Source organism: Aquila chrysaetos, chromosome 3, assembly GCF_900496995.4.
Source record: "Aquila chrysaetos chrysaetos chromosome 3, bAquChr1.4, whole genome shotgun sequence".
Lineage (NCBI taxonomy): Eukaryota > Metazoa > Chordata > Aves > Accipitriformes > Accipitridae > Aquila > Aquila chrysaetos.
In genome coordinates, this window is record NC_044006.1 from 60,754,657 (window position 1) to 60,766,807 (window position 12,151).

At 39.0% G+C, this 12,151-nt stretch overlaps 1 protein-coding gene across 13 annotated transcripts in view; it reads right to left on the reverse strand.

Annotated features, from left to right (window-relative positions):
- Nucleotides 1-12,151, reverse strand: part of ABI1 (abl interactor 1) — an 85,523-nt gene that overhangs the window by 26,093 nt on the left and 47,279 nt on the right. For all 13 annotated transcript variants that reach the window (XM_030009580.2, XM_030009582.2, XM_030009579.2 and 10 more), the window contains exon 3: nt 3,982-4,158. In XM_030009580.2, coding sequence (XP_029865440.1) covers nt 3,982-4,158 — 177 coding nt within the window. The remainder of the gene's footprint in view (nt 1-3,981; nt 4,159-12,151) is intronic.

A 12,151-nucleotide genomic window follows, 5' to 3' on the forward strand; every position in this document is an offset into this window, starting at 1 on the left:
TTCTTACAGTTTTAATGCACTGAAATGCAAGTGTTTTATGGTGATGAAATTCCCGAATTTTTTCTTAAAACAAATCTGAAAAGTGATTAATCTTCATATACAATTCAAGTTTGGTTTTGAAGAACTATTAGTTCCATAAAACAACTTGATCCAATTACAGCTATTAGGCATTTCAATTTAGCATGTATTCAACATTTTATCTGCCTTTACCATAAGGCATTATTTCAATTTCCTACTCAGCTGCCATTTTAAAAATTGCTGCAATTCCACCTGCCTCCTATTTGAAAAAAAGATTATAGCAAATTCAAAGGCCAACTTCAGGGCTTTTAAGGCAGCTTCCAAGCTTCCTCCTCCTTCTCCCCCCTCTTAAACTGAGGATTTTCTGTATGAGTAATTGTATTTGACCTATTTATTTGCTGGCACACTACTTTTTTTTTTTTTTTTTGCCTTTCACAAAAGAAGGGGAAGAGAAGGAAGGAAATGTTAAAGTAGCCTCTGCCTAATAATTTTAAACCAAGCTCTACACAGGAGAGTAGCTCTCACATGATGACAGTTACTCTTATTTACCAAGAATGACTTCAGCTACATTCCCCTATCCCCAGAGGGTGACAGCTGAGCAACTACTTAACAGACTGGCAAAAATGCTTGCCTGTGTGTTTCTTGGAGTCATCTACACATAATATTTGTGTTGCAAGGGAAAGCCTTCTCACTAGCAAACCAACTTTAAAAGCCCTCCTGATTTTGACTGACGCTAGCCTTGGCTTCACAGGCACGTATGTTAAAAACAAACAAAAAACCTCTTTACTCCTTTTGGAGACTTTGCCTGTGTCTGTCCCTGCAAAGGGAAGGGGTAGGGAGGGGAGCAGATGGGGCAGCTTGGGGCTGCCATAGAGCTTTCAGGCCGAAGGAGAGAGCACCACTGTGATCCTAGGATGCTCTACAGAAGCTTTTCTACCAAGAAGTTGCTGGAGGAGGAAACAGCACTGCCTTTCAAGGAGGTGTCTCCCATCAGGGAGGAAACCTGCTATAGAGAGCAGCTGCTTACCATCACTGCCACCCTCATCCTCATCACCTCCCCCCCACAAAAATTGCTGCATGCATGCATGAGAGGGGGGCATGTAGACCCCTTTTCCATGCCCCAAGCGTAAGCATCTGCTTTTGCATCCCCTCTACACAGCCATGAGAAGCATCAGAGACACACACAAAGAAAATGAGCTGTAGGTATGCATAGGAGGTGTTTCTGCATTTGCTCAGATAGCAGATGTACAGAAGACAACAGTATTTACTCTCAGGATTACCCACTTTTTTTTTTTTTTTTAAATTCTGTGAGACGGTATTTTTATTTACACTTTTTATACAAAACAATTCAGGATCATCTCTTAAAATATACTGCATATTTTAATGACATTTTTCCTAGGATTAGCATTTCATTAAATAAATAAAAGCAGAAACAGGCTATAATCTAGACTGCATCTTTAATTTCTCTTCCTTGTATTTTTCCTTTCTTTTTTTATCAAATCCTGCACCGGAACACTGAGAGTCCCATTAACAGCAACAAATTGTAACCTACAGATTTCAAAGTGTTGCATAATTTTTATTTAATACTTAAATGTCAAAGTATGTGCTGTACTGTATTTTATTGACAGCTGCCACAGCAGAAGACATTCAAGGACTTGCATGTTAGTCAAATGGACAATTGCTCTAGGCAGAACTCAAACTTCTTTTCCTCTAGAAGATGGTTTCTAAGGCCTTATCAGACATGTTGCTGTTCAACTTGGGGTGAAAACTTTGGTCAAGAATATAAGACTTAACAGAGTCTGAAGCATCTTCTAAGACCACTCTGGACAACAAAAAGTTTGTAATTCAATTTATTGTATGTTTCCCCCAAATTTCGATGTTCAAGAGGCAACTCAGATTCTCAGCATCATCCGTTATTTGTGCTGACTTCCAACAGGACCGATCTAGTTTAAGTTGTTTTGGTTTGATTTTCTTGTAACAGTGCTAGCTACATCTAGGTTTGCAGACAAAGCAAGCTACTTCCTTCAGAACTATGAAGTGTGTCACACTCTTGAAACCCAAGTAATATGATGGCTAAAACATTTAATTATGTCATTCATTACCTCAGCCCACTCTTCTCAACAGTGTGTCCAGTCACCAGTCAACACTGATGAAAGTGTCAAATGCATGACAGCCATCTTGAACTATATAGCTGAGGCCTGGCTGGCAGCTTATTTCATTTGTGTAACAAGTCTACGTAGAAAATACCAACATTATTTTTCTACTAAGTGTTTCATGTCTTCCACAGTCGTAAAACAGACTTAGGCAAATCACTCAAAGAAACAATAGCAAGATACAATTTGTAACTGACTTGTAATGACTTGACAATTTGGTTATTACTGGAAGCTATTTTACCTCTGAGGAGACCAAGTTTTTAATATAGAGTTAAACCACTAACAGTTAAAAAAACTGTTTACTAAAAATGTTCCATAAGAGCTGCCTAGAAATAGGTAAACAGCACCTCATTTCCGTCCCCTAAACAAATAGAATCACATTAATACAAATAAAGACACCAGTACTCCTAAAAGCAAATAGTCATATTGGAAAATGCAACTGCTACACCTTAACAACTTCAGTGTTTATGGATCAAGCAACCTGTTATGAGCCTGCACAATACAAGTAGTTCAGCAAAGCATCAACTTCAGAGACTAATAGTAATTATTCTACTTTTTAAAAGTCTTCTACAGTGCTTGATCCCTGGAGCACTTAAATGCAGAAACCAATATCCTGACATCGAATTTGTGGATTCCTGTATTCTCTATTCACAGAGCTCTCTCTGAAAATGCAGAGACTGTACTGAAAAATTATCAATTTCTCTGACGCCAGTGTTTCTATTTTACAGAAATTCAGGGCATGTCTTTCAGGCTTCTACATAGGATTGTGCTTCATCCAGTCTGGCTTAAATTATTAGTGTAAAACAACCCTAAGAGTTACAGGTTTAGTACAGGTTTAGCTACAAACAAAACGAAAAATCAGGTAGTCCAAAGCCGTCATGGTATAGAGCTGCTTTCTAACTTGTGTTGGAATTAGATTCCTCTGGGCATTTGGAGGGTCACTATGAAGCAGGAGGTACCTTGGCACTCTTTTGTGTTGAGTAATTCTGAAAGATCTGTTCCTCAAGAGCTCAGCAATTCAAAGGGCACATGATGGGCTTATCTAGCTGCACAACTGACTGACCAGAGCACATCAAGCTTTAGAGGATACACAGGTATTGAATAAAAGCTTTTTAATGCCATTCAAGGGAAGATTGTTGTGAACTGAATATACCTGCTCCAGGGGTATAAAAGCTTTTTTTTATAAAAAGATGTCCAGGGAACAAAGGGTGTTGCATTAATTAACTTCAACTATCACCATTTCAAGGGAGGTAGACATTAATTTATGAAGGCTTTTATTTAGAAAAAAGGAAAATGAGGCTGTCCAAAAGCACAAATGGGGGTGAGACATCAAATGCCACCGAGATTTAAATGCCAACTAGCTGACCTCCCTTCTCCTGACCACCCTCTAAAAAATCCCAACAAAAACCCCACCCCACCAGCCAGTTTCCCCATAACAGATGACTTAATTTTTCTCAATAACGAAAGAAATAAAGGGAATGGCAGAGACAATTTAATCAGAGGAGGAAGGAGTGATAATTTTAAAAGTCAGTCATGGCTTTTTTGACAAGTCATTAGCCTAAGACCATGAACCATTATCTCCAGACACTATGACTACCACTGACAGTCACAAGGTTATGGCAAACATTGCTCAAAAAACCCTCACTGCAAAACAATCCATTTTGTTATTGAAATGTTTGTACACGAGAGCATATCAAACCCATAATCCTTACTACCATAAATGAACTAAACATTTTCATGTCAGTAACATTCTGCCCCAACCCTATCTCCTGGTCTGTGTTAGAGTCCTCAGGTATCCAGGTATTCTTACCTTTACACCATGGCCAACATCATCCAGCACCGTGTAGTCTATAGGTTTTCGAATATACCTTACAGGACGTTCCATGTTCGCTGGTGCTATAATTTTGTGAGTTCTCGATGTGTTCTTATTGGTCGTCAAAATGCCTATCTCTCTGCGAGCGACCTTTTCTTTATGGATGTCCACAGTCTAGATTAAAAACAAGAAAGTATGGGTTTCTTTAGGCATTTGCTGTTTTCTTTACAGAGCTATCTACATGTTTAGGCTTCACTATTAGATAAAGAGTCTGAATCAAGTTAATGCTGCTGGAAGGATGCCAGTTTATTGACAAAATGAGTTTAATCTACATGAACATTGTTTGAAAATTACACTTTAATGAAATAACCAATATTAATAATAAAATTACAACTATACATTACGGCTTTGACACTCTAAAGACACTATGCAGATACAGTCCTTGCAGATTAACCCTCAACATTCTTATAACTGACACTAGCAATAAATTACTCCAACTTCACAGCTGGGAAATCAGGACAGACAAGCTAAGCAATTTGCCTGCAGCCCCAGAGGGGGACTTAGCTTGGGAAGTCTGTGCAGTAATTTCTTTCAGCAAAGCCATCAGTGCATATCAAGAGTAAGAGTCTGCATAGAGAAGGAACGATTTCAGCACTGAGGGTAGTTTCAGTCATACTGTTTACAGAAGCTTTACTAAAAGAATAAAACAGAGCCTTAAAGATGCAAGTAAAGGAATATAAAATATGCTGACCTCCATCATTTTATTAGGAAATACCTAAACAGACAAAGAAAGGTCAGTCCAGTAGTCTGTGAAGGATCAAACTAAGCTTCACATAACAGACACATGCTTCTACACGCAATATAACCACCACTTAAACCCTAGCTGAAGGAGAACATGTACAAATCAAGCATCAGATACCACAAAAGTCCCACCTCTAGGAAGCCTATTTCAAGATTCAGGGATTGAATTTACTGGTTTAAGTACCTACTAGAACCTCAAGATCTCATTGCAGGAGATGGTATCTGACAAAAACCACCATTCCGAGTGACTCTGAACAAAACCTACCAAGCCACCACTTTTTCCACTAAGAAAAGTAATTCTCAGTCTGTAAGCATCAATTCCTCCTGGAAAGACTCATAGAAACAGAGAGTCAAGGTTCAGAAAGAAAGAAAAATCTTTGTCCGTCAGTACTTGTTTGGGTACGTCGCTAGAAATGGCCTAATCTAAAAATGGATATTGTGATGTGCAAGGCTTTGTTTAGTGAAGCAGAGTCAAAGATGACGCACAAAATTAGTTTATATTTCACTCTACTTCTATACGAGACAAGATGAAAAGAGCAAGGTAAGCATCCAGGAAATGACCATTTCTAGGAAGGCTAGCATTCAGTGTTCAGAGTTCACTATGAAATGCCTTCAATTGAACTGATTTTTCATTAACTGGAACACAAGCTCAAACCATCTTAAATTCTCCTAAGTACAGAAAGAAATAAAATCCTCCTTAACAGCTTTGATACATTGCATTGCAGATTACAAGTGGGAACACAAGTGGAGAAGCACCTAAAAGCAGTGATACCAAGCAAGCTTGTTTTCACAGCTTAAAGCTAAAAAAACGGCAACTTGTAACATCACAAAAGGTTCTTTTACTTTGGAAGCACAAGAAATCTCAATAGAAATGAGTTGTGATTTTCCAGAGCAATGCAAGACACTAAATGTGTGTGTCTGCATTAGCTTATTTGGAATAAGTTAATTAAATATCCCAATAAAGCTTTGGAGCAAGCTTTATTGTTCCAAATGCTCATGGTCTGAAAAATCACAAACTCAGGAATAAAAAGCACCTTTTCAAATGAGACAATCCTGTACATCAAGCATTGACCACTACGTCACTATCAGGTATCAGCCATTGCACCCGCATTTGCTCTGCCAGGCAATTTCACAGACAACAAAGCGAAGACTTAAGAACAAGACTACCCATATTTCTTCAACTTCAGCTATTATTTGTTCTTCTCCTTTTAGAGACTAAAATATACATGTTGGTTCTGCCTTTTAGTTTGCTTTCAGTGAGATCAAGAAACATTATCTGAGTGCTGTGCTACATGTTCTTAAATCATGTCTCTTCCAATTCCTTTGTACAACCTGAACCCTTTTGTTCAATAATACCAGGTCTCAAACTATCTTACAGAACTCTTTAATAATATGCAACTCTTTGTATTTTGTAATACATGAGCACTGCATAGGTGATAAAAACTTCAGAGTCACCTAAACAATGTAGCAATATAGGAGGCTGAGGAGAACATCAATTTAAGGGACATACTACAGTGTTTTAAAAGAGGGTATTTTAAAACACTACTACGCCCCTTGAAATAAATCCATGCTCCTAATTCATTCTCACGAACAGAATCTGTTGTTACTAATAAATTCATTTTTTGTTCAGTGGACGGACAAAAAAGCATCTTTACACTAAGAGTTCTCTTAACATTGATGTCAAAAGCAAAAAGAAACAAAACAAAACAAAGCCCTTCACAGTACAAAAAGATGTATCTTCTCCTAGCAGATAGTCCATGAAGACTGACTTTTCCTCCTGGCAATGAACAATGAAAATTCCATAAATTACTAGAGCAGAGGATAAGAAATTCCAGGAACAGATGCTGTACCATACATGCTTTGGAAAATGACTTAAGTTATTTTGCAACCAATTCTTGTTAATGGAAAAACCCTCAGAACAGGAAAAGAGCATATATTAATTATATCAGACAGCTTATCCAAAATTAAATATAGAGCAGCAATTTGTGAAGTCTTTCCACAGATTTCAGTAATATAAACCAAGCAAAGAGAAGATTATCTGTATCACAGTGCAGGGCCAGCAACTTAGGGCACATATGTAAATCTTCAACAGCATGCAGGCATGCCTGTGCAAAAGACTAATTCACTGTTCAAAGCAAATGAGAGTGCAACTTTTACCATATCTGGTACACTGGAAAAGCAAGGTGGTATTTTGCCCCTACGCAAAGCAAAAGCTCCCAGCATATGCTTTGCCGGGAGCAATATGCTGCCCATCAGCTACTAGACAGCATCTTGCTTCTTCAAGAAGAAATTATTTTTTTCTAGATCTATAAACACTGCATGTTATTGTTATGTGATTATTATGCAAAACAAAGCACATAACAGTTGTTCATTTTTGTATTTTTATTTATATCTATTTGCTTGATGTTAATGTGGAAGTTTGTTTAGTCATAGGCAATGTTTTTCACTTCCAAAAGAGGAAAAACCCCAAACACAAGCAATTTTTAGCAAGACAGCATAGCTATCCAGCCAGACAACACTTCATTCCCAAGAGAGACAAGCCACATATACCAGGTAACAGCCAAACTAGACCATTCTCAAAGCTCTGGCCACACCTGGCACCTGTAGCTATGAGTAAGTGTCCGCTCTGATATGGTAACAAGACAGCTAAACAGTAGTTAGTTTGTGATTTCATGCACAAAACCTACTTTTAAACATCAAAGATGGAGAGGAGCAAACTGGCTTGGGTTAATAAGGGCTAGCAAACAGTCACAACAGCTTTAAGTATGCTTGGCCTATGCTGAAACATAAATATGTAGCATAATTTAAAATTTGGTGTATAGGGATGGGATTCTCACTCCTAGACAACATAATCCAGCAAGAAGTCATCCAGCATTGTACTGATCTAGGGAAGAGGGAGAAGATAGCCCTTCTAAAAGCACAACATGTTTCCTTTGGGAAGCAAATTTAAAGTAAACCATCAAACAAACCCCTTTGCCATTATAACTGGGTGCTAGGGACCATGCCAGCTAATCCCAGAAGCAAAGTTCAGCTTGGAGGTTGAAGTAACTGTTAATGATTACCACCTGCCTCCACTATCTGTCTGCTTCAAACCATGTGAAAAAAAGTTGATCAACAGGATGTAGAGTTAAAGTTTAACTGTTTGCTTCCTCAGAAGTAGCCCCAAGGCCAAGTGCAGCACAGCAATGATACAGCATATAGTTGTTCTTTTCTCTCTTTCTGTGCTGTAGATAGCACTCTACCCATATGCTACAGTGTGCAATCCCAGGACAAACACTTTACAAGAAATAGAGACTGCAGTACATTTGCCCAAGCTAATTTGAGGATATCTAAATATTTTAATAAAGCCCAGATATACAGGGATATTTAAAAAAGGGAAAAAAAGGAAAAACAACTTCAAGCCTTGACAATCTTTTTAATCCTGACCCACTGCAACTCAAATTTATGAACCAGATACTCACAGAGCCACTGCTTCTCTCACTAAATGCACACACAACTGGTAAAAGGAGGGGTGGAGGGGGGCCACGAACCTCTATCAAATCAACTCAGCTAACCAGGCATTGCCAACTTCAGGCTGTCCTGATGGACAAGACAACTCACTACACTAATACCACAGATTTATGCCAAGCAAATACCCTTTAGATTTGTATTAAATTAACTGATACTCCAGAAGTGTTGTGAAGGAAAACTCCACTTCAGGTTTCCTACTCTGCTCCTCCCCAGTTCCTCCAGAATGAAGCTATAACAGCACACACACACACACACCTGGCAGAGGGGACAGGAGAAGCATGGTGTGGTGCTGCACAGCTATCCTACAGGCAAGCTGGAAAAAGCTGCCAGGCTTTTAGGAAGAGTGGAGTAACAGTTAGGGGAGAGAAGAACAGCTGCCTAGTCCTGAACAGTGAAAATGGTGGCTATCAGGTAAAAACAGTAGACAAACAGAAACTCCCAAAAGAGAGTCTAAGATACAGTGTGGGACGCTACAAATTAAAAAATAAAAAAAACCCAAACCACCAAAATCCCCCCCCCAAAATCAAAACACCACACACACTTTCACCCATTAATTTGAAGACGAGTGAGAAGTCACTTCAAGGGCATTTCCTTGATTTAAAAATCTAACACTCAAAACACATTAGACAAAAAAAAAAAATCCTAAAGTTACACTACCACTTTTACTGACAGTTTTTCAGGCCATTTCATGCAATGGTTTTAAGAACTTTTGTTTTGACATCATGAACATCCTTCAAACAAATGTCCTGTGCTGCACAGAGCTGCAAGTCAGAAACTTTTCAATTTGTCCCTAGGCTCACTCAGACAAGAAGGAACGTAGGCTCAAACTCCACAGGCTTCCTCAAGCTGCTACTTTAGACAAAGCGAGGAGAACAGGAAGGCCAAACAGCTTGTAATCAGCAACCGTCTTCTGTAATTTTGACATTGTTTCGCTTTTTCAGTTTGTGGTTCAATATAGGGTTAAGTCTGTTACTAACACTTTATTTCAAATAAGTAAAGCCCTGGTTACAGGGTAATCAGTGTTACACATATCTAAATATTAGCAGAATAGATCAGAATTACTTTATACAAGCAAAACCACAGACATAAGACATTAGCCATGCACACAGCGTGACCTGTTACCACTTCCCACCCCCATCTTCCTGGCATACTTGGTGTAATCACACTTACTGAGTCTTGGTAACCTGTTCTGCACAAAGCTGGTGCTGTACTTCCCAGAAGCAATCTGTTCCACACCTCAAGTACTGTGTGCAGTTTTGGGCGCCTCAATGCAAGAAGGACATGAAACTATTAGAGAGTGTGTCCAGAGGAGGGCGACCAAGATGGTGAAAGGTCTCGAGGGCAAGACTTACGAGGAGCGGCTGAGGTCACTTGGTTTGTTCAGTATGGAGAAGAGAAGGCTGAGGGGTGACCTCATCACAGTCTACAACTTCCTCAAGTGGGACAGCGGTGGGGGAGGCACTGATCTCCTCTCTCTGGTGACCAGTGATAGGACACAAGGAAATGGAATGAAGCTGCATCAGAGGAAGTTCAGATTGGACATTAGGAAAAGGTTCTTCACTGAAAGGGTGGTCGGTCACTGGAACAGGCTCCCCAGAGAAATGGTCATGACACCAAGCCTGTCAGAGTTCAAGGAGTGTCTGGATGACGCTCTTAGTCATATGGTTTAGTTTAGGTAGTCCTGTGAGAAGCAAGGAATTGGACTCGATGATCCTTATGGGTCCCTTCCAACCTGAGATGATTCTATGCTAAAGCCAGCATTATTGAAAGGCAAGTTAATGGAGAGAACAGTATTTCATTCATTTTTATCTGAGAGCAGTGAAATTCCCTTAAACAAAGGGCATTGTTGGCACTATAAGAGAAAAGAATGGCATAAGAAAAAAAAAAAGTAAGATTTCTAGTCAAAGACAAGCCAATTGGAACACTAGATTTGACGTATCAAGTCAAGTCAGCAATCTGTCAAATATGGTATCTCCTTTCAGCAGAAACTGTGCCTGATGTTACACAAAACACTGGGCAAAGACACAGGTTTCAGACTGAACCTAGTAAATAAAACTGCAATACACGGGACAGTGAGTAGTGCAGAGAAAGGAGTTTAGTTTCCTTCCTCGACCTCCAAGACAATTGTCTGGATTCCAAGCTTATTTGTTTATGTTTGAATATGAAAGGTAAGATCTGTTCTACTACTTGTAAAAATGAGCCACAGCTTCAGATTTAGTTGCTCGTAGCAGTAAAAATACATATAGTTGAATGTTACAAGCATTTAACAAACACCAACAAACATTTTCTAGTAAATACACATTTTCTATTAAGTGCTACAAGCTCATACACCCAAACCATAAATTGTAGTGTTAACCAAAGGAAACATAACACTAAGGTGCTTTCAGCATCCCTTAATAAAGAAAAAAACCCAAAACCTCACTCTTTGCAATTTGTTCCTAGACCCAGCTTTAATATTAGCCCTTATTGTCATTCTCCAAAACTGCAGATTTCATTGTCTTCCTATATAGTTTACACAATAAGCTTCCCTGAAATGAAAAAAATCTGATGAGACTAAAAACATTAACCCGTTCTGTTCCAGAAATACAGATATATCCCACTGCTACTTCCATAAAAAAAGCATATTTAATAAGACTTTTTAAATAAATGAGTTATAGTTAATTGAATAATGGCACTGAAGAGATCCTGGACAACACACACTGTACAGGCTACCTGCAAGGAAGTCAGTGTGACCTACAAAAAGGACAATAAAAGCCCCAGCTTTAATGAGCTCAGCCACACAGCTAACTTGTTCAGGGAGAGCACCATTTTATGCTGTTATTTTGTGAAGGAAATTCAAAAGAAAGTTTAGTATACTCAACACAGAGAAATGTGAACATATTTCTACTGCAAGATAAATACTCTACTGCAAAGGTCAATTATGGGTTCAAGGCACATCAAGCATGAAAAAGCGTGAGTAGTTTGGGGTTTTTAAGACATCATGTACAATCAAATATCCACACAATGTTACAAATTATATCTTTCATCAACTCTTGATGAAAGTGCAAATAACAAGTATTTGACTTGATTACTATTGCTTATATATTGTCTAATCCCCATCAAGATAGCGTTCAAGAAACTTAAGAATTTACCTACAGAAATAAAATAATTTATTTCCATTTCTTGCCCAGGAGAGCCCAAGTGCTAAGCAAGCCTGGCCTCACTGGAGATGCAGAGAGCAGAGCACCAGTGCAACTGACACTGCTCACCCTTGTTTATCATTATGCACACACTCATTCATCCCATGGGGATCTTCTCCAAGCTATAAGGCTCTACTGGCATTGAGAATTACAACTGTCAATTCCATTGACTAGAAATAGTTTGAATACCCCAGCCACATCTGCACCAACTCAGTTATAGACCAAACCAGGCAGTTTGGTGGGCATCTGCCTCTTCCCAGTGCTTCAGCACAGACATCTGGTTAAATTAACCAACATCTGAGAAGCATATAAAAAACCTGAAAAACTTTCACAGAAGCACTGCCCTGTTATCAGTGACTGGTGGGCCCAACCCTATCTTTAAGGTATAAGACTGATGCAACCTTTTATCATGCCCAGTTAGTCATCAGTTGTGTGAAATTCAAGTCCCCAATTTGCTTTGAACAAATCTTCATCTGAAGGTACCATACTAGAAGCTTTACACTGGTTATCTTTCACTTTCACAGTAAAAAGGGGAAAGATCCTCCTTACCACTCCCCCCGCCCCCACCGAGATAAATTCAAGACACCTTTAACAGCCCCTTGGACAGTCACTAGAATCAAGTCTGCTAAAGTACTGTCAACTTGTCAATCAATCCACAGAAGAAAGCCAGTGCTAAC